At 41.8% G+C, this 22723-nt stretch overlaps 1 protein-coding gene and 1 long non-coding RNA gene across 3 annotated transcripts in view; one reads left to right on the top strand and one right to left on the bottom strand.

Moving 5' to 3' along the window:
• Positions 1 to 22723, top strand: part of RNF150 (ring finger protein 150) — a 160271-nt gene that overhangs the window by 68561 nt on the left and 68987 nt on the right. For both annotated transcript variants that reach the window (XM_036312864.1, XM_036312863.1), the window contains exon 2: positions 22030 to 22280. In XM_036312864.1, the coding sequence (XP_036168757.1) occupies positions 22030 to 22280 (251 nt within the window). The remainder of the gene's footprint in view (positions 1 to 22029; positions 22281 to 22723) is intronic.
• On the bottom strand, positions 13679 to 18542 carry LOC118658018. The gene is made up of 3 exons (XR_004968181.1): positions 18452 to 18542; positions 17460 to 17534; positions 13679 to 13758 (listed from the first exon to the last, which is right to left on the bottom strand). It is a non-coding gene; the product is annotated as an uncharacterized LOC118658018 (long non-coding RNA).

Here is a 22723-nt window from a genome sequence, read left to right as displayed (position 1 = left end):
ATATGGTGACAACTTCTAAAAAAAAAAATCTAGCAAGGACAATTTTGTAGTTACAAAATACCCCCCCAAAAAGTTACTATAAGACTCTAAGTTATTATAGAATCAATGACACAAGGGTCACTGATCAGATTCCTGTCCCCAGACCCACCTGGGTCTGTAACCTCTTACCTTACTGGAGGTAAGTTTTCATCATTCTATTAGCCACCTCTGAATAACATAATGTAGAAAACGATAGATATAACTTTAAAAAGTTGAAGGACTTAGAATTTCCTGCCTCCTCATTTTCCTTCTGCTCCCACCCCCACCTCTGCTGAGAAACCTAGTCATTCTTCAGAGTTCAGCTTCAGTGTCAAGCCTCAGAAAGCCTTTCCTGACTCCTGGCCCTGCCCCAGGCTCCTTCGTAAAACATCCCCAGAGAATCTCATTCCTTTCCTTCTTGATAGTTATCTGAGTTTATAATTGTACGAATATTGGTGGATACCTTGTTATTAATATATGTCTCTTCCACTAAAATTTAAGCCCCCTGGATGTAGGGAATGTGTATTTTTTGTGTTCACCATCATTACAGTCCCAGAGCCCAGCATGGCACGTTGTAAATGCTCAGTAGACATGTGTTGAGTGCTGTTGAATGAATAAACTGAACACAGTGCAGAACCACGGTGGCAGATAGAACATCTCTTTGAGAAACTGCATTCAGAATCCTAATTAGTTTCTGGTACACAACCCCACACCTTCCACTCTCTAGAACAGCCGTGGGCAAACTACTGCCCGCAGGCCGGATCCGCCCGTTTGAAATGAATAAAACTATTGAAAAAAAGACCATACCCTTTTATGTAATGATATTTACTTTGAAATTCACACAAACACTCCATCCATGCTTTTGTTCCGGCCCTCCGGTCCAGTTTAAGAGCCCACTGTGGCCCTCGAGTCAAAAAGTTTGCCCACCCCTGCTCTAGAAGAACCATCCTTCCTCCCTGACCTTGGTGGGCCTCCGCTATCTGCAGGCACTTCTGAGATCTACACAGCTGGTAGTATTCTGATGGCCTGAATTATGACTTACCAGAGCTATGGCTGGGGAAGCAGAAAGGTAAAAGTGAGGAAAGACCTGGAAAGGCAACATAATGGAAATAGAGCGCTGGACAAGAGTGGGGCTAAAATCCTTAGCTGTGAAGGTAGCATCGTTGCACAGAGAACCTTGTAGGATGGCTTCCCTTCTCTCCAAAGGCTCTGGTGGTTGAACTGCCCCTTCAGAGACCCGTCTCTGTTAAATGGTAGACAATTCAATCTTGCAGCATCTTTTGTTTCCCCACCTTGGGTCACCAAAGGCACCCAAAGCCTTCCTTCCTTCACTTGGATTTAGGGAGCTGTGGGGAGAACAGAATGGTGTGCCTGACTGTGGACGATTGGAATGTGGTCAGTGTTACGGACATAGAAAATGGCAATGGGAAAGGTGAGGGTACAAGAGAGGATTAGCCATTTACCTCCTCAGCCACCAATCTCCTCAGCAGACTTCAGTGAACTGTTTGTCCTGGTAGTCTGCCAAGGTTGTAATTCAGTCCAATATCAATCTGTGTGTTTGGAGTAGGGGACACTGCCTAGGTCCCTGAGAGAGTTACACTGTATGGTGCATGTCCTTTTCTGTGATATAAATTAATCCTGAAAGCTAGCACCTGTTGTAGCCCTGTTTCGTATGGTGTGCTACACCCTGAAATCATTCCCATGGTCCTTTCTCTTCTTGCTTCTCAAAATTCAGTAGTTCCCTAATTTTTTCTTTTTATCTCTCATACTTGACCCAATAAATAATAAGTAATTTTGTGTCTCCTCAAGAAAAATATATCTATCAGGGCAGAAAGAGAAACTGAGTCTCCTAAATGAATGACAGTCACTGTAGAGTGGTGGTGGGAATCCTGCCAGTTGGTTCATTCTTTCAACAAATGTCTTTTAAGCACCTGCTATGTGTCAGGCAGTGCTGTAGTGCTGTAGGCATGAGGTATACGGTGATGAATACTACAGATAATGTTCTTTCCTTTTGGAATTTTGAGAGCTCCCCTTGAAGAGCTTAAAGGACATAACTAGAACAGCCCTGTGAAATAATCAAAGCCGACGCACCTCCTCATTGAGAACATGGTGGCTCCATGTGGGAAGGTGCCCAGCTTTCTTTCCCTCTGCAGTCCTTCACCTCTGCACTACATCTGACTTGCTTATAGGCTGCTAGCCCTGTTTGCAGTTATGCTCCTTAGTGCATGCAGCAGTCCTGCTTAAAAGGTTTAGCAATTTCTTGGTGAGATTAGGCCAAACGGTATTCTTTTCGATGCAAGCCCAGAGAGGAGATGCATTCTCTGACCTGAGATGCATTGAGTAACTCACAAGGGAAGCATTTCTATAAGACAGAAATTGTGGGTGTTTATGTAACCTCATCATTTTGACCCACGCTCTTAATCATTCAGTGTGGCACAGTTTAAGATAGCGAGGAGAGGAAGGAGGTGGGGGAGGGAGTTGGATTAAGGGCTGACATCATATGCAAATCAAAACAATGAGGTACCATCTCACACCTGTCAGAATGGCTATCATCAAAAAATCAACAAACGACAAGTGCTGGAGAGGAGGCAGAGAAAAGGGAACCCTTGTGCACTGCTGGTGGGAATGCAGACTGGTGCAGCCACTGTGGAAAAACAGTATGGCATTTCCTCAAAAAATTAAAAATGGAACTCCCATTTGACCCAGTGATCCCACTTCTAGGAATATATCCCAAGAAACAAGAAACAGCAATCAGAAAGGATATATGCACCCCTATGTTCATAGCAGTACAATTTGTAATAGCTAAGATTTGGAAACAGCCTAAGTGCCTATCAGCAGAGGAGTGGATTAGAAAACTGTGGTACATCTACACAATGGAATACTATGCTGCTGTAAAAAAGAAGGAATTCTTACTATTTGCAACATGGATGGACCAGGAGAGCATTATACTAAGCAAAATAAGCCAATCAGAGAAAGATAAATATCACATGATCTCACTCACTTGTGGAATATAATGAACAACATAAACTGAGGAACCAAAATAGAACCAGAGTCATAGAAGCATCAAACAGACTGTCCAACCTATGAGGGGAGGCAGGGGGTTAGGGGGTAAGAGATCAACCAAAGGACTTGTATGCATGCATATGAGCATAACCAATGGACACAGACAAGGGGGTGGGGGTGAGGACACGTGCTGGAGGGTGGGGGTGGCCGGGAGAGGTCAGTGGGGGGAGCGGGGGGCGGGAGGAGGAGACTTGTGTAATACTTTAAACAATAAAGAATTTAAATTAAAAATTAAAAAAGGGCTGACGTCATAGATCTGTTCTTAGAATGAGAGGGTGTTGATAGAACCAGGGAGGAGTCAGATAACCTGTCCTGGTGTGAGCTTAATCGAATACAGTAAAGACTGTTATGCATGCGGCTTGGACAATAAGCAAATTCAAGGAATTCCCTGGTGAAAAGCATTTCTAACACTCAAAATTGTAACTTCAATTAATGCTGCTTTCAATGTATAATAATCTGTGATAAAATTATTTGCTTTCTTTAAGCAGAGCTGAGATGTTGTATTTTTCCAAACTAAAGTGGGGACTCATACACAGAATGATTTCAGATGATGTCTTAATCCAGGGGACCTCAAACTACGGCCCGCGGGCCACATGCAAATACAAATATTCTATTTGTTCCCGTTTTGTTTTTTTACTTCAAAATAAGATATGTGCAGTGTGCATAGGAATTTGTTCATAGTTTCTTTTTTAAACTATAGTCCGGCCCTCCAACGGTCTGAGGGACAGTGAACTGGCCCCCTGTTTAAAAAGTTTGAGGACCCCTGTTTAATCAATATTGTAGATAGAAACATATACACATATAGGTATAAACACACATATATCATTCACATCTAATTTATTTCACAGATGTTATTTATTACTATGAAAGTTAGTTTCATAAAATTTTGTTATATTTTTAATTCTCTTAGAAGATTATATAAACTGTTGCTTTCATTGCCTTTTACAATTGAGAAAAATCTCTGTTGTAAAATTACTGAAACGGAAAAGACAGGAGAGAAAGGAGTGGTGAGGATAAATGAGGAGGGAATATTCCAAGAATGAGAAAGAACTTGGAAATATAAGATAGAAAATAGTCAAAGAGAGAAGTATATATAAAGCATATCTAAAGAAAAGAAAGAAAAATTACTCAGAGAACTAGGCTTTGATGGAGTAACACAGAACTCAATTCATTTTTGAGGGATTTCCAAGATGGGTTGCATTTTACAACCGTAAGCATAGTGGGAATACAATCTCTTAAAAGTTTTCCATAAGCATATAGATATGGGAAATACCTGGCCTGTGTCTTAGTGGGTTAAATCTGTGCACTGCAAACATTTTTCCAACATAATTATTCAATTGTAAGTTAGGTCAGGTTAATTTATTTAATTTCTTTTCTGTGTAGCAATTTTCAAAAGGTCACAGATAAATTAGTACTGAATGAGTCATTCTGATAGTTATTATAGGTTAAGACTTGTTAAACTTATTTATATTTGTTGCCATTTGTAATTCTAACCAGCTGAAATAACTTTTGAATAAGGATGCCTATGGCCAGGAATTGACATTCATGAAACCTCCCAAACAAAATCATGTTTGAAATACAACATTTTAAGCAACTACTTATTTGGATGTTTGATTCATTTTTTTTAATAATTGTAAAAAAAATTTCCTCATTTAAAGTGTGGGGAGGTAAATTTTTAACTAATCCCATTACCTCTGTCTTTACCTAAGCATGTGGTGAGAACAAAGATAAAAATTTTAAGTCAGTGTAGGCACTTATATTTATCTTGAAATTGACATACTTTTCAAGATCTTCTGACTTGTGCATGAAAATATTATTGCATTTACTTTTAATATTCTTAAAGAGTTAAATTAGTCTGCCACCTGCATGGCAATTTGATGTTGCTCAAGTTGAAATATATTTGTTGGTAAACCAATATGTCTGTGTGCTTACGGTATTCAACAAGGACTCAAGGGATAACCCGCTCTTGCATCCAAAGTTCGAGGGACTTTCCAGGTTTAAAGCTATAACCAGGAGTCTCCCTACATGTACTGACCGAAGGAATCTAGAATGTATTTATGAAATTTGTGCTTAAATATCTTCTCTTTCCTGTTTTTGAGCTACTTAAGTAGATAAAAGATTGCCCTGTGTTCAGAACTATTCACTAGGAGATGATCAGAGACAGAGTTTTCTAAACCGGTTCCTTGAAGAGCCTTGCTTGTCTTCAAAAACTGGTTTCCACATTCATTTCAACTCCTACTCTGATAAAGCTCTTTCGTCAGCTTTGCTAGGAATGAATACAATGAGAATGGGTCTGTCCAAGGTTCAGGATGAGTTCAATGTTATGAAATTGTCACCCTCAATCCTGGGCCATATTTTCTCTTGTAGCCACATCCCCCAAATCTTGGTAGCAAACCAAAGTGCCATTCTTTTAGCCTCCTTGTCATTAAGAAAATTATTCCATGCCCAAACCATAAGGATATCTGTTCCTAGGTGTTGCTATGTCATATATACCCTTGATAATAAGAATTCAAATCTTAGACTAAAATTTTAAAAAAAGCATCTATGCTTCAGTAGGCTTTTCAATATTGCCCTTTCGCCAGAAGAGCATTCCTGGAGCTTTCTCTTCCAAGTGTTGGATTGCCCATCAGCAGAGTCACTTTCCTCTTTGGTATCAATGACGCCTGAGCAATGTGTGTTTTAGTGATTGGCTTAACAACGCCTCTCTTGCTTTGATAGCAACAGGAGTTGTCATAGTTGTCTGTGTGTGAGATGGAGTGCCTCTGTACTGCCCTGTTTGGGAGTGTCAAGGTTTCTGAAAGGTGGGTTTTCAGAGTAGTAAATTCTCAAGGTCGAGCATGTTCTGCCTTGAGAAGGTTAGCAGAAGTCGGAATGAGAAAGATTGTGTCTGCAGCCGCATCTTTTTGAGGCTTAGAGATCTAAGTAGATCTGCTCACACTGATCTAAATACAACTTACCTCTTTAACTGTATTTCTTGTGCATATATAATTTCCCTAAATTCCCTAAGTAGAACCCAAAGTTTACCTTGCTTCTATAATAGCAATATATATTTTATAACATTTAGTATATTAAGAACTTTTTTTTTTAATATATTTTATTGATTTTTTACAGAGAGGAAGGGAGAGGGATAGAGAGCTAGAAACATCGATGAGAGAGAAACATCGATTCAGCTGTCTCCCGCACACCTTCCACTGGGGATGTGCCCGCAACCAAGGTACATGCCCCTGACTGGAATCGAACCCGGGACCCCTCAGTCCGCAGGCCGACGCTCCATCCACTGAGCCAAACCGGTCAGGGCATGTTAAGAACTTTTATAGTCATACTAGAGGCCAGGGCACTGATAGGGTCCCTAGTGGCTGCCAGCTGCTGGCCAGGGCCTCCCTCCCTTCCCCTGGCTTCCTGCCACCACTGGGGCTTCCCAGCGCTAAGGAGCAGTGAGCTGAGTGGTAAGGAGCAGCGAGCAGGCAGGCAGGGGTCCCAGACTGTGAGAGGGATGTGTGCCTGCTGGCTTAGCCCACCAGCAGGCAGACATCCCCTGAGGGGTCCCGGACTGGGGGGCTGAGGGACCCCCCCCATCCTAGTGCACGAATTTTCATGCACTGGACCTCTAGTAATAATAATAAATTATCAAGTGTATGTAAATTATTATTAATAATGTATAATTATAATATATAACTAATGCATACTTAAGATACAATATTATTATTTCATCATAGAGATAAAAGAACTGAGATGCAATGAAATTAAATGCGTGTGTCACACAGCCATGAATAACAGCAGGACTTTAATTTTAACTATTCCAGATCAAATTTATTTTCCACTATCTCATGCAATCTGTTAACACTGAGTAGTGCTGAGCACTCAATAAAGAGTGGTAGGTTGATTCAACATAAGCTTCCATCCAGATAATCCAGGTGAAAACCAGATGGGTGATAGCCTTGAGTGAAAAATCCATCCCGCTCTCTGCTCTGCGAGCCTGACAATGAATCATTTTGCCCTCCAGGGCTACCTTCAGGAAATACTTAGAAACCTTTTTCATTTTTCATAGCCTAGATTTCCTCAATCGCAGTCCTTACTTTTTTTGGACTTGATGCCTTCTAAATGTGGCTTTTGTTGTGTGGCCGGCCACCGCAATAAGGTCACTCACTGTTCAATATTAGCTAGTAGCTTCCAGCTTCGGTTTGCTAGGGCTGATTAAATAGGCAGTGGAGGGAGGGTGTGTGTGTGTGTTGTTGTGCCCAGATTTCAAGTTTCCCAAAAAGCCCATCAGGGAGCCAGCGAGTCCAATGCAAAAGCAAAGAGTCCTTCATTTCTAACTAGTTCGGCTCCCCGACCACACTCACCAATACAACAACGGTAAGCCCAGTGGCCGAGAGAGAGCGAGGCCTGATGGGATTGTGGGTTTTATAGTAAGGGCAGGGGAGGGGACTGTGGACCCCGCCTATTGGCCAGGCGCGAGTCGAGTCTTGTTACACAGGATGTGGTCATATTGATGGCGTGCACTTCCCTTGATTATCATTGGTTAGTCCAGAGAAATCCTGGGCATGGCCAGCAGAGGCCTCGGCCTCCAGGAAGAAGCCCCCCCGCTGAGCACATGGCTCTGCCCAAAAATGGAGGACCCAGGGCAAGATGGAGGGCACAGTCCTCGCCCCCCCAAGGGCGAGCTGAGCCCGGGCTCCAGGGGCCAGTCCGGTTGCCGGCGGTCCAGCAGATCGACCAGTCCTAGCCCAGACAGGAAGTCCACATCCTCCGTCTCGTCCCCGGGGGCGCTGGCAATCGCCTCCTCCTCCATCTCCTCGGGCGAGGGCACACGCCCTGCGCCGCCGCCGCCGCAGCTGCCGCGTGGGTCCGGTCTGGAGGCGGCGGGCGGGTGGCCTGCGCCGGGCTCCCGCCGTGAGCTGGGGAGTCGGTGCCCGAGGCTGCCAACAGTGTGGTCAGGCTGTGCCTCATGAGGCCCGGTGGCCGGCCCACGTAGGCCCCACGATGACTCGCCCTTTCATGTGTGTGTGTGTGTGTGTGTGTGTGTGTGTGTGTTGAAGCAGCAGCTCTGCCACCAACATTTATTAAGAATTGACCTCCTGATGAGTTGTATTCTCGCCTTCAGCTTGCATCCTTGGCCCGATACACACACAGATCAGCCCAGTCCCAGACTTGTCTCTCCTCCCAGATTCTTTGGGCCCTTGCCTTCCAGACATCCCAGTAACTCCTCGTGTGGGGAGATGTTAATCTGCCTTCAGTTTACCACACTTGATCCTTGGATTTCCACTCCATGAGGTTAATTGGCTGGCTCCTTTTTTTATCCTTTCTGTGAGCAGGTCTCTCAGAGTCTGGAGGCATGCATGCATGCCTCCATGCTGCGTGCAAAGGTTCAGGGAGTTGAGATGGAGCGAATAATTATTTGGAAAGCTCTTACATTCTCAGAGGCTGGTGGCAGCTATTTTTAGGCCCTAGGAGCAAATTATCATTGTTATGCCAACAAACCCCCCACACATGCAACCTTTTTCATGCCAAAACGGACCAGGCCTGTCAGCCTTCCTAGCCAGCATTTTACATTGAGTGAGTGTCACAGCCTTAGTTAGAATTCTGTCCCCAGGATCTTGCTCATGTGCTAGGATTTAGGTTTGGAGTATTGGGTGTGGGATAGCAGCTAGTGGGGGCAGGGAGGAGAGGGAGACAGGAATTAACTATCCTTCTCAACTTTGAAAAAGAATAGCTTTAACATTTATTGAAATTAGCCTCTGGCTGAAGTCATTCTATTCCAGCAGATTGAAGGCTTTAGGGAAATCATAAATCATCTTACTTCTCCAACCATGTAAATACCTGGGAAACACAGGGGCCTTCACTATAATCTGGAAAGATCAGGTTCCAGTTGCATGCCTCTGGGGGGCCTCCTCTAGAAATATGTCTGACTTCCACCTTCAGTCTGGTAAGCAGAATAATGCTCCCCCACCCCATCTCCAGAACCTGCAGAACCTGTGACTCTGTTGCCTTATATGACATAAGGCACTTTGCAGGTATGATTAAGTTAAGGGTCTTGAGATAGGGAAATTATCCTGGATTAGCCAATGTAATTATAAGGATCCTTAGGCATGAGAGTCAGAGAGAGAGGAGGAAATGTAACAAAGGAAGCAGGGGGTGGAGTGTTGTGTCCACAAGCCAAGGAATGCAAGCTGGAAAAGCCAAGGAAAAGAGTTTCTGCCCAAGAGCCTCCAGAAAGAGCACAGCCCTGCTGACACTTTGATGTTAGCCAGTGATACCCTTTTCAGACTTCTAATCTCTAAAACTGTGAGATAATAAATTAGTATTGTTTGAGCCACTAAGTTTATGGTCATTTGTCACGGCAATGGGAAACTCATCCTATAGAATAAAAGGCTAATATGCAAATTGTCCCTTCAACTGGGAGTTGGACCAGGGGTTGGGGCTGGCCGGCCAACTGCCCGTGGCCCCTCCCCCTGGCCGGCCCAGCCCCAACCCATGCACAAATTGTTGCACCAGACCTCTAGTATACTCATAAAGGTGATTTGACACCCTGAGGGAAGATGCATCACTCCCAGAGCATGATCTCTCATCTTCTCCACTGGGTCCCTTGCTACTGTGAATCAAAGGATGTCCCTTGATTCTTGTGGTGGAGGAGACTGACTACCAAATCCCAGCTCTTCTCCCTTGACAAGAAGAAGAGCCCCTCACCATGCAGAACTGACACCATCTTCCATGGTTGTCGGTGGGTCAGAGACAGGAGAAGGATTTCTCATTCCCATACCGGCTTACCCTTTGAAATAGCTATGTCTGCGTGCCTCCCCCACAACCAGGGAGGACCAGCATCAGAGAGCCTTGTCACGCTGAGAAAAGCATCACTCACAGCATTAAAGGTGGAGTACACTGTACTTTTCTCTAGCTGCTTTGGCAATGACCAAGCTCCTGTCCTGCTACCAGCCTCGGGAGCAAGGCCAAGGCCAACACTCATCTGAGGTGCTACAGCCCCCTTTATGTCTCCCACACCTGCCCCGAGATACAGCTCAACTGTGCAGCCTTCTGCTATATCTTCCTTTTTTCTTCCCAATCCTTGGTTAACTCTTTATCTCATTAACCCTATCCAGTTTATCTGAAAATGCCTATGTACTCAGATGGAAATTCTGAAGGCTAAGAATAAGACATTTAAAAATATACTTAAGTATACTAACATTTTAAATAAATGGAACTGAGGTTGGAATCATTACTGCACATTCTTTTGTGACAGGGAATCTGAGAACTTGGAGAATTTTTCATATTAATAAAATCCCTCCCACCTAGGAACCAGACAGATTGACTATGTTGTATGTATTTTCAGATGGCGTTTGGCATTATTTTAAGAATTTTGGTTCTTGGATGACCCCTTTAAGATTTGCACTGACGTTAAGAGCATTCCCATGATTCCAGTCTTTCCACACTTGGAATAATTTATTCTACCACTGTGCTTGGAACAATCAACCATGCTTTTCTTGACTCTATGAATTTATCGTTTAGTTACTATGATTCCCATATAAATTGTTCTCACATTTCAGTTAGAATTTATTGATTTGCTTCAGATTTGGAAAGCTGTCTTATCAGTTGCTAAGCAACCCAAATATGCAACTGCATTTTGCCTTTTGCCTTCACTAGAATCTTATTCAAGGCTGAAGTCCTGACATTCGAGTGGAATGTTTCTAGTGAGGAAACAGTTTTATGGTTGGAATCTGTTGGAATGGTTGTGAGGCTCCAGAACTAATACTTGCAAATGATTTTCCAAATCAAAGTTATTCATGTGATGAAGAAAGCCATCATTTTGTTTCACTTTGGAGTTGTTTATAAAAGAGAGAACAAGTAATAATTTCCAGAATAAGCCAAGGGAAACGCTTAGCACCAAATAACGGACACTCTGTGTAGACTGTGAAGACAGCATATGGACAGCCTGCGAGGGTGTCTGCACAGGCCTTCAGCTCCGTGGTGGATGCAGATTGTACACATGTACACAATGGATATAAATTATAAGATGACTGCACATGAGCAGGGTTTCTTAAAGTAACCTATCTAGAATTTGGGAAATTCAAATAAATGCTGAAAAACAGGTCCAAAAGAAGAAAACAACAATTCTTTCTCATTAGTTCTTGACTTTTTGTTGTTGTTGTTTTTTGTTTAGTAGCCACTTTACATAAATTAGTAGTGACATCAGTCCCATGTCTAAGGACTCTCTCTCTCTCTGGATGCAAAAATGCTCTTACCTTTTGTATTCAGCAGCGGCCCAGAACTGGCTGGGTCTTTCTAGAACCAGCCCATCAGCATTCACATATCCTTTGCTTCAAGTACTATCCTCTCCAAGGCCAGATGCTCAATAATTAAGAAGCATTCAAGATTTGTGTTTCATGTGGTAAAAAACTAAAAAGGAGGTAGAAAGATGATGATTTGCTGCTTCAATTTACACATTTCCTTACAATATATATCGTTAATGGTATTACAGGATCAAAGCCCAAGAGAGAATTATCTATATCATTAAGCAAAACTTTCCAAGCCAAAAGCTTTTCTGAAAGGCAGGTATATTGAGCTATATGCACGTGAGAAAGGACCACCAGCAGCAGCAGGGCTGGATGGAGAAGACATGTCCAGTATTCTGAGATTATCGGGGCTGTTTTATTTATTTTTATTTTTTTTAATTATATTTTTATTGATTTCAGAGAGGATGGGACAGGGAGAGAGAGATAGAATCATCAATGATGAGAAAATCATTTATCAGCTGCCTCCTGCACACCCCACACTGGGAATTTAGCCCACAACCCAGGCATATGCCCTGACCTGGAATCGAACTGTGACCTCCTGGTTCATAGGTTGACGCTCAGCCACTGAGCAATATCGGCTGGGCTGACGGGGGGCTCTTTTATACAAACTGTTTGGAGAAGAAAGATACAAGTTGCTTTGAAAGAATTTACATCGGCTCTAGATAAAACGATGGGAGAAGGTGAAGGGGGCTAGTTCTAGGACAGGTGAAGAGTCTATAAGGGAACTGTGTTTGCTTTTGGGGGGTTGCTTTGGGCAACAGTCCAGAAATAGCACGCATAAGCAAGATGCAGTGGCACCTGGTGGTTGGCTTCTTGGCTATTCTGTCTAGATAACTGCAGAAATAGCCACCTGGATGGAAGTTAAACCAAAGCTTGGAGGTACTAGTATATCTAGGAATGTTATCGGTCTTTTGTTGGTTTCAGCCTGCAGCTGTTCCCTGATTAACCTCTCTTGTTTCTTCTGTCCACCCTCCAGTCTTCTATAATTTAATTGAGGACATTTCAGAATTTTCTTTTTGTTGATACGAATATTTAAATGATTTTACTTCTTCCAGGAAGCTTAGCTTATGCAAAATAACAACATTCATCTGTAAGATCATAATTTCTCTGTTAGCAATCAGTTACATTCATCTTTCTAAGCATTTTTAAAAGCTTGCTTCCAAGCTGCCACAACCCCCTTTTTGTCTTGGGTAAGTCTCTGGGCCTCAGGTTTCTCTTTTGAAAAATATGGAGATTGGACTTGACAGAGGGTCGCTGGGTGGCACCCAGAAGTAGAACTCTGTGGTTCTGCAGCAGCTTTTCATGGCTCTGTCCACATCTGGAACCTCTTCCAGTGGTTGGCTGAAAACTGGTGTTTTCTTTGGGTGAACAGATCAGGTGAGCAGGAGCCAGAAAGCCCTCACCACCGGCCTCACCATGATAGCACACCCCTGTCTTCACATTCCTGTTGGGTCCACAGTACCTGAGCATTCCTCTCAGTCCTCTTTTCCAATGATGATGAGCTTGAAAGTTAGGGGTTAAACAAAAGGGGGTGATTCTGGGAATGTTGCTGACACCAGGCCTGATCCTCCAGAGGTCAGGATTGCTTGGAAGCAGCCAGGTTTGGGCAGCAGTGAGGCTGTGTGGAGTTTCCTAGCTCTGGAAACTAAAATAGTAAACTTTAATTGCTTTTAAGAAAGGGATTTTCCAATCTGGATCTGTAGTAGAGGGAGATCTTCTAGTTTTCAAAGACTACTGAAGACGACTTTGGAGAATATTGAAAGGAAACATAGAGATGAGTCCAGTGAAGTAATGTGCATTTAATAGTTGTCCAGTTGTTGACCATAAAACAAAGGTGACTAGAAACTTTATCACACACACAAGAAAGATTTATTTGGGAAAAAGAAAGGATTGCAGTCTGGAAAGTGCAGACATGGTGACCCCTGTGCAAGTTCTGCCTGAAACAAGAGGAAGTACCTTATAGAGGGGAAGAGGAAGTCAAGGGGAGGGGTGGTTCCAACCCTAGAGCTATGTTTAGCATAGGGTTCTTCCTGTAGGGCCCTGGCAGTGACATAGAGTGTGAGAGCTCCTCCCACAGGCCTTCCTGATTCCTGTTTAGGTTAAGATCTCTGTCATAACTTCTTTAAAATACGTTTTTATTTTTGAGATAAAGAGAGAGAGAGAGAGAGAGAGGAAGGGAGAAGAAGATAGAAACATGGATGAGAGAGAAACATTGATTGGCTGCCTCCTGCATGCCCCCTACTGGGGCTCGAGCCCACAAGCAAGGCATGTGCTCTGACTGGAAATCAGTGGCCTCCTGGTTCATAGGTCGACGCTCAGTCACTGAGCCATGTTGGCGAGGCCTCTCTCATAAATTTTGATTCAGTAAGTTGGCAATTCCAGGTCACTTCTGCCAAACAAATAAGCAAAAATTGTGAGAAGAGATGCTTCATGTATATTTCCCTGTTCTATACAATGGTACATAATAGTATGCCATAAATATCTGTAAGTTCATTACATCTAAGATATTGTGATTGTTAATTGTAATTTTAAGTTCTTGCCATATATTATTAAAATAGTCTAATGGAGAATAATTGATGTGATAGTTCCCGGTAATTCAAAGCAAAACAAAACACTAATCCAGGTTTGCTTTGATTATCTATTTCAAATGAAAAATTAAACAGTTTTTATTTTATACCCCCTTAAGAGAATAAAATGAGTTGGACCATTAGTTGCTAACCCCTAGTTAATGATCATTTTTTCCTTTGAAGATTAATGTTCTATTTATCTGCCTCAGAGATTCCTTTCATTGACTAATGTGCAGTGGAAAGTTAACCCTTTCATGTTGCAGAAATGACAACTTGCTCAGCCTGGGCCTCTTGGTCCTCAGCTATTTGGAGGGGTCTGTGTAGTATCAGGTGCTCTCGGTTGTCCAGAAGCTCAGTCTTTGTTTCTGGGCTCCAGTGGAAGCCAAGGTCGGTGTGCTCCTTCCTGCCCCCACACTACCTCTCTTGGTCAAAATGCAAGGTTTACACTGCCTGGGACCTTTTAAATAATTGTTTGGTAGATGACGTTGATGATAATAATAACTTAATATTTATTGAGCACTTAACTACGTCCTGGGTTCTTTATATGCATTATCTCATTTAATCCTCACTCAATCCTTTGGATTAGTCAGTACATTTACTATTAGAGTTTTTGAAGATAATGAACCTGAATTTTTTAAAATTAGGAAATCTTCCTAGGTCACCCAGCTAGAAGTTATGCTAAATGATTCTGCTTTTTAATTTCATTTATTAGAATATTAGTACGAGAATAATGCTGAGGTATTTTGGTCTCTCAGAGTCTCCTATCCTGTGATTCCACTGGTCTCCTCCTTAATGAGATTTACATGTATATTGGTTTTTGTTCAAACTAAAATGAGAATTTAAAATATTTTATATGCAAGCAGATGGTGCTTTAAACATGATTATTTGCTTTAATAAAAACTGAATTGGCCGTGGCTGGGTGGCTCAGTTGGTTGGAGCATTGTCCCATACACCAAAAAGATTGCAAATTTGATCCCCCATCAGGGCACATACCTAGGTTGCAGGGTTTGATCCCTAGTAGGGGGCATATACAGGAGGCATCCCATAGATGTTTTTCACATCAATGTTTCTCACATCGATGTCTCTCTCTCTCTCTCTCTCTCTCTCTCTCTCTCTCTCCCCCTCCCCCCCCTCTCTAAAAATAATAAACATATCCTTGGGTGAGGATCAAAACAACAAAACTGAATTATTGTAAAAAATCAATTTGGTATTCAATGATTTGTTTTATTTCAGCCTGAACTCTATGATATCATTTTTAACCATTTAAAATTCTCACGAAGACTAGAAGTAAGTTTTATTTTAAGTCTGATTTACTGACTATGTTCTAAGAAAATGCCACGGTGAGGCTATAAATAAAATACCTTATATTTATTACTTCTCCTACAGCTATCATAAATTCATAGAAAATTCTACACATGTGTAAACCAGGAAAAATGAATTTTTTAAAAAGTGTGAGTCATTGATCATCTCAGATATAGCTGAGGAGCCAATATTGGTGAAGTAATTAAGTTACTAGAACCATCAAGGAAAATAAAATTGACTATATTTAGCACCTCCTAATTTTTTTAGCTCATAAAAGTTAGTTGTTATTGATTGTCTACCTCTGGCTGTAATGACGAATCTTCACTTAAGGGATCCAGTGCATAATTGAAATGCACTTCAGTCACACCCAGTGTTTGACATATTTCAAGTTTTCAGCAAAGCTTTGGGGGAGCTCAGATTAACCAGCTTTTACCCAACAACCAGGTGAGCCTTTAATATATTGAGCTTAGAGATCTTCTGGAGAAATCATGTCAGTTAGCTTGCACTACAAATTATTAGTTTGGTTCCCAAATAATAAATGTTTACACTCCTAAGCTAGACCTACTCTGAATTCATTTTTATCCCTGAAAAAAAAATATTTTTTTACAGAATAAGACTATGTTCCAGATAACATCCTTCCCATTCCCAACAAGTATAGTAGTACATGGGTTTTAGGAAAGGCACATGGTTCAGGATAGCACTAACCTCTCCCTGGAATAGAAAAGCTAACAGAACACACGTAAGAGCTATCTAGCATGATTGCTTATTTATGGCCAAAGGATGGCTTTGTAACCACACATGCAAAGCAAGCAACAATAATTTTGCTTGACATGGACATTCTTTACTGAAGTGTACACAGATGGAAACACTAAGGGTGAATTTTACAATGAACTCAAATAAATAAAATTAAATTATAGATCACTTGAAAAATTGCATGACAGTGTAATGAAATTTAATGACTCTGGTTTGGGACTACCTGTTTACATAATGTGGGAGCAAAGGGCAGAAAACTCAGCCCAGACTGCCTTTAGCAAAATAACTGCAAAGTCTGAAGGTTCTGATTTCAGGTATGGCTTGATCAAGGCTCAAGTCATGTCATCAGATTATTTTGTCCTGATTTTTTGGCTCTCCTCCTGTACCAGCCCTTTTCCCAATCTTTTCCCCTTGTATTGCTAAGATAACTGCCACAACTTAGCCTGACAGATAATCCTGTTTAAGACCAGCAGAGAAAGAGGGCCTTTGCTTTTCTCTTAATTCAAATAAAAGCCCTGTGTGCCCTGATCATACACAGCCAGGGACTATGCCCAGTAGGGCACTGTGCACTGACAGGATTAGGCCTTTGTAGTTGCGGATTCCTTGTACCATGAGAAGGGTGGGGCAGAGGCATTCCCATTTGTCTATTTGACAGTAATGATACTAATAAAACTTAACATCTATAACCTGGTTTTCATGTGGCAGGCCATATGCTAAGTGCTTCACTGTGAATTGCCTCATTTACCAATAGGACAGAAAAGTTCCCTCTGACGGGCATTTTTCTCAGTGACTCTGGCAGTAAGATCACTAGCTGAGAATATGGATGGGAAAGGGCATGCACATCTAATGTTTTCCCCTCCACTTAATGTACTAATTCTTTAAGATACTCTTTATCACAGTAAGGAAATTTCTTTATATTACCCTTAATAAGAATCAGGAATGGGTGCCATCCTCAACATACAGTTTCCTTCTCTAAGAAGCTGGTTGTTCCCACATCTCTCTATCTAAAGTCAGAGAAAAGGGGAGATAGGGCCTGGGGTGCACATACTCAGTCCTGTATGGGTGGCACCCTGGAGTAGCTAACGTCATCTCCACTCACATCTCAACGACCGAATATTAACCACAGAGCCACAGCTAGCTGCAAGGGAGGGTGAGGATTAGCACCTCACTGAACAGCGTGTTCCCCGGCTAAAACACAAACACTGCTGAAGTATAAGAGATTGGAGGACAGCTAACTACACAAGATAATCATATGCTTTGTTCCTTTAATTTGTTGATGCGCTACAAAGCATTAATATATTTTCTAATGTTAAATCACCCTCACCTTCCTAGGATAAATCCCACATTGGTCAGGAAGATTCTTTTCACTGGATTGTTGGAGTTGATTTGTGAGTGCTTTATTTAGGATTTTGGCACCTATGTTTACTAAAGTATTTTTAAACTAATGTAGAAAATTGTAATACTTTACATGTGTATGGTACTTTGCAGTTCCTGAAATCATTTCACATATGTTATCATCATGAGAATTGATGGTTATCAGGAGCTATTAAAAAAGCAGTATATAATAAATGTGTAAATAGAAAACATCTGTAAATGGAAACTGCCTTTTCTTATTATTATCTAAACTCTAAAGGGCTGTCAGTGAGACTAAAGTAAAGATTAAGAGAGAAGAGGATGCAGAGGACTGAAAAAGGGTTTTTGCTCACAGGAACCTAGGAGGGAGTTACCAACCCCACCCCCAGAAAGCACAGGTAGGAATGGGGCTGCTGGCCCTTTAAATGTCTAGCCCTGTGCTGGTGTTCTAGACATTCTATCAATGTAATGTTTAAACAACCTGGTTTTGAATTTATAAGTAAAGGATTTCCTGGTTATTAAACATTCTTTCTTTAACTTTTGTTTTGATTTCTTATCTGCACAGACTAAATTAGGTCGTGACAACTGAGCTCTCTCCTGGGAAAAGGAAGCACTAAATATACAGGGTGCTCCTGCTGCCTGTCTGGCGGCCAGGTCGCATACATGCCCTGGTCACACAGTCTCCGCAGGGTTAAGGAGCTTTTCCAGAATATACAACAATTACATAACAGTGATCACCCAGGAGTATAAAGTGCCTTTGGGAGGAAAATACATGGCCGGCTGACATAATTTTGCAAAAAGAGGCAATTGATAACAGATTAGGCATCACAGTAAACATAGAATTGCCCAAATAGCAAGGCCTGTTTGTAGAGCTGACACATACAAAATATACCGTGTGTTCGCTGCTCTTGCCTGAGACTCAGAGTCTCTGGTGTGTCAAAGGTTAGGTACTCTAAGATCACTCAGCAGAGCTTTCAGCCCTCTCTGCTCTTCCTCAGCCCTCCCTCCCTTCTTCCCTCTCTTTCTCCCATCCTCCCTCCCTCCCTCCTTCTCTCTCTCCCTTTCTCCCTCACATGCACCCTCAGAAGCAGTGACACCACAGTGTACCTGGGAAGAATCTGCTGGCTTCTCCTGAGGCTGGCTGCACATTCCAAAACGAAGCAAAGATCAGGGAATTGTCTGATAAGTCACATCGGTGCACGTGTCCCATTGGAACAATTCGATCCCACAGTAGCTTTTTGCCCTGGACTTTGTGCATTGATCCAACTGGTCAGATAAGTCATCCAAATCTACTTTCCTTTGTGCTGTTTGGGGAAAGCCTATGTGCCTAAGTTCTTAATGACTATTTCTTCTGGGATAAATGCACACCATGCACAACACATAACCAAAAGTGCATGGAGAAATACCCCAGAGACCCATCTATTACTTACCATCGCCAGCCCTAGAAGTTCATTATGAATATGGATGATGAATACAGTGAAAATCCAGGTGACTAGAACCTCCCAACTACCATTTTCCGTCTTTCCGAGCGGATGTCATGTGTCACGAAGACACAACCGTGGTATGAGCTACACAGGTAGTGTAACTAAGCACCTCAGTTAAAAATAGTTAATTATGCTTTACCCTACAGGAAGGAAAAATGTTTTCTCGGGTTCCTGAAAATGGATGATGAGTAGTTTAGAACTTCTTGGATGTCCAAACTTTGGTTGCCTATTTTTAAAATGCTGAGCTGGGGTTTGAAACAAGCTGTTCAGTTCCAGAGCCCAACTCAGTACCATTAGGCCCTATGGTCTCTTCATATGAGTAGATAAGAGGAAAAATGTAAGGGGAAAATTAGTGGAAGAAGAGTTAGGCTACCAGATAGTAAATTTGCTAAAAGCCTGGACAACTGTAATAGCCTGATGTGGGTTCAGCAAAAAGTAGGTCAGCCTTTCCGTGAAGTAAAATCCAAAGGTAGATCCGAATATATCTCAGAATTTAGGGTGAAAGTAAATTTCATCCTAGCTGTCTCCCCTCTGCCATCTCGTTATAAGAGCTCAATACATGTTGTGTTGTTGTCAAATCACATTTAGGTTGTTCAAGATTTAAACGTAAAACGTAAAACTGAAATGTTTCGAAAAGCAGTTTTAAATGAGTATTTCTGTCATCTTTTGTGGAGAAGCTTCCTACGCAGAGTGTTGAAACTAAAAGCCATAAGGAATAGAATGGTAAGATTTGACTAGTCAGAATTTTGAACTTGTGCAAGTCTGAGCATACAAAGTCTTATAAATAACCCCAGATCCTCTTCTCAAAAAATATCTTATTCTAGAGCTTTGAATAGATAAGCTTTAAAAATGTAAGCAAAGGGATCGATTAAGTGAAAAGTTATGAATCTACCCACCACTGAAATCTCTCTAAGATGGCCACAGCACCAGGATGAGCCTCACCAGATTAGTCCCCAACACAAAGAAGTTATTTCTGTAGAGACAAAACCTGCTGGCAGCCTTAATCCCTCCCAAAACCTCAGACCACATGCAGCCATTAACCAAAGTAAACATGGAAAGAGGAGCGTTGGAATTGTCAGTAAATTCTGCAGAGTTGAAATTCAAGCCATCAGTTTCAGTAATTCCCAGAAGTTGACAGCTAAATCTAAACACTGTGTGGCCTTGAGATTTTACAGCTGGGCCCATGCAACGGTTTCTGGAATTAAAAAAAAAGAAGAAGAATATAATTGATGTAGCATACACAGACACCTTTGTATGTCATTAGCTTTTAAAGTATTTATTTAGCCCCCGTGAATAAAGGAATCAAGGAATGTAGGATTGAAAATCTGCGTAGAGATCAAAGTCAAGTGAAGGCCCTAAGTAGCTTCTAAGAGACTTGCACCATCCTGAGCCATGGTAACATGTCAGTTTCGTCTGACTGGTCGCAGCCTGTGAAGAAGGCCAGCTTTAAGCAGCTATGGCGGTGTTTAATTTTGTCCCTAAACTGCAACATCCTCATTGTAAATTTGCTCTCTTTAATTTGTAGTGACCTCAGGGAATAGGATATCTCCGTTGGAAATGGGGCCCAGGAAGAGCTTTGTGGGCCTAAATTTGAACGGGGTGATCCCTGCGAACCTATCCTAGTGAAATTGATATTCACAGTGATGTGCCAAGTTGGTTCATTTGGAGCTGGTCTCACCTCCTTACTAAAGACCCCTTTGTAGAGGCCCCAGAACTCCTCACCGAGAGGCTGAGCCTCACATAGTGTCACAAAGAATAGGGACAATGACCCAGATAACTCTGATCCAAAGAAGTTGCCTCTCTTGCTTCAAACTATCCAGTAATAGGGGTGTTGTGGTTGTGGGGGAGTATTTGGGAGTGGAGATGAAATAATCCTGGAGTTATCTATTCAGCCTCCATCTTCCCTGGTTTGGTATGGAGACGCACAAGTGGTTTACATTGAACTAGGTAAAATAAGCAGAAAATATTTCTGAGGCCATTTGTTTTATGTTAACAGATCATGTTAGAGCTTGTTAAGAAACTCTATTTGGACCCAGTGATCCCACTTCTAGGAATATATCCCAAGAAACTGGAAACACCAATTAGAAAGGATATATGCATCCCTATGTTCATAGCAGCACAATTTACCATAGTGAAGATCTGGAAACAGCCTAAGTGCCCATCAGCAGATGAATGGATTAGAAAACTGTGGTACGTCTATACAATGGAATACTATGCTGCTGTAAAAAGGAAGGGATTCTTACCATTTGCAACAGCATGGATGGAACTGGAGAGCATTATGCTAAGTGAAATAAGCCAGTCAATGAAAGAAAAATACCACATGATCTCACTCATTTATGATAATAAAGACCATTATAAACTGGTGAACAAAAATAGATACAGAGGCAAAGCAGCCTCGAACAGACTGTCAAACTACAGCCGGAAGGCTGGGAAGGGTTGAGGGGCGGGAGGGGGGGTAAGAGATCAACCGAAGGACTTGTATGCATGCGTATAAGCATAACCAATGGACATAAGACACTGGGGGGTAGGGGAGGCCGAGGGATTGTCAAGGTGTGGGGAGGGGGAATGAGACATATGTAATACTCTTTGTAATTCTTTAAGCAATAAAAAAATAAATAAATAAATAAAAATAAGAAACTCTATTTGGGGTTGCTTTGGGTACTCACTGCAGAAGAAAATTGACTTGAAAATGATAAGTATAGATCTGTGATCAAGTATTCAGAGTGTCTGAGTGATGGAAAGAGAAAAAGGTCGAAGACAGATGGCAAAAAACTGCATTTGACCTTTGTGCCATGGGGTCAGAGTGCCTTTTCCTCTCTTCAGGGGGCGGGAGGGTTGTGAAATGCAACTTAGGGCTGTAAACTTGGACTGGTTGGAAAGCTGCCACCTTTATTTAGCAGGGTCAGCAACACCTTGGACAGTTGAAGGGTAGGTTGATCATGACCTCGCTGCTACCAAAATTATGAGTTCATTTTAGGTTCTTTTCTCATAGTCAAGACAGCAGCATCTCAAAGTAGCTGAAGAAAGAAAACTTGCTTCAGTTTCTGGCTGTTCGATCTTAGAATTGCACCTGGATATTAAATCTGGCAAAGAATCATCAAAAATAATGTCATTATGTGGGTGTATGTTACTTTATCCAGACATTTCACTTTTACTTTCCTGCTCTCTCTCATCCCCTTACCCTGGTCCCTCTCACAACAGGCGTAGAAGACATCGTGGCGATAATGATTCCTGAGCCCAAAGGGAAAGAGATAGTCAGCCTGCTGGAAAGAAACATCACCGTGACGATGTACATCACCATCGGTACCCGGAACTTGCAGAAATACGTGAGCCGCACGTCGGTTGTGTTTGTCTCCATCTCCTTCATCGTCCTGATGATCATTTCCCTCGCATGGCTGGTCTTTTATTATATCCAGAGGTTTCGATATGCAAATGCCAGGGACAGGAACCAGGTGAGTAGCAAAAAGTTTTTCTAAACTTAAAAATTATTATAAAAATAAGACATGTTATTGTATAAACTTAGAAAATCACACAAACTACTAAGACAAGACTAAAATTACCCTAGGATATCCCATCTCCGACACTCAAGATAAGCACTTAATATTTGCTGCATAGTTTTTCAGATCTTTGCCAAATACACATATTTTGATGTTTTATTTATTTATTCTATAAAATGGAGGGGCTTTGTCCTATATACCTAGTGCTTATCTTTATTTAGGCACATAATAAAAGGAGAAAGGGCACGTGAGCTGAGATTATGCGAATAGTGGCAACATGGTTTAGGAAGAGCCCAAATTTCCTCCCTGTGGATAGAAGAAAAGGAGGTAAATAAAAGCTATTTTAAAGAGCAATTAATTTTTGAACAGATAATATATACACATGGTATAAATTGCAA

The sequence above is a fragment of the Myotis myotis genome, unplaced genomic scaffold, assembly GCF_014108235.1.
Source record: "Myotis myotis isolate mMyoMyo1 unplaced genomic scaffold, mMyoMyo1.p scaffold_m19_p_6, whole genome shotgun sequence".
In the NCBI taxonomy this organism is placed as follows: domain Eukaryota; kingdom Metazoa; phylum Chordata; class Mammalia; order Chiroptera; family Vespertilionidae; genus Myotis; species Myotis myotis.
Note: the sequence above shows the minus strand (reverse complement) of the source record. Positions and strands in the feature narration are given on the sequence as shown.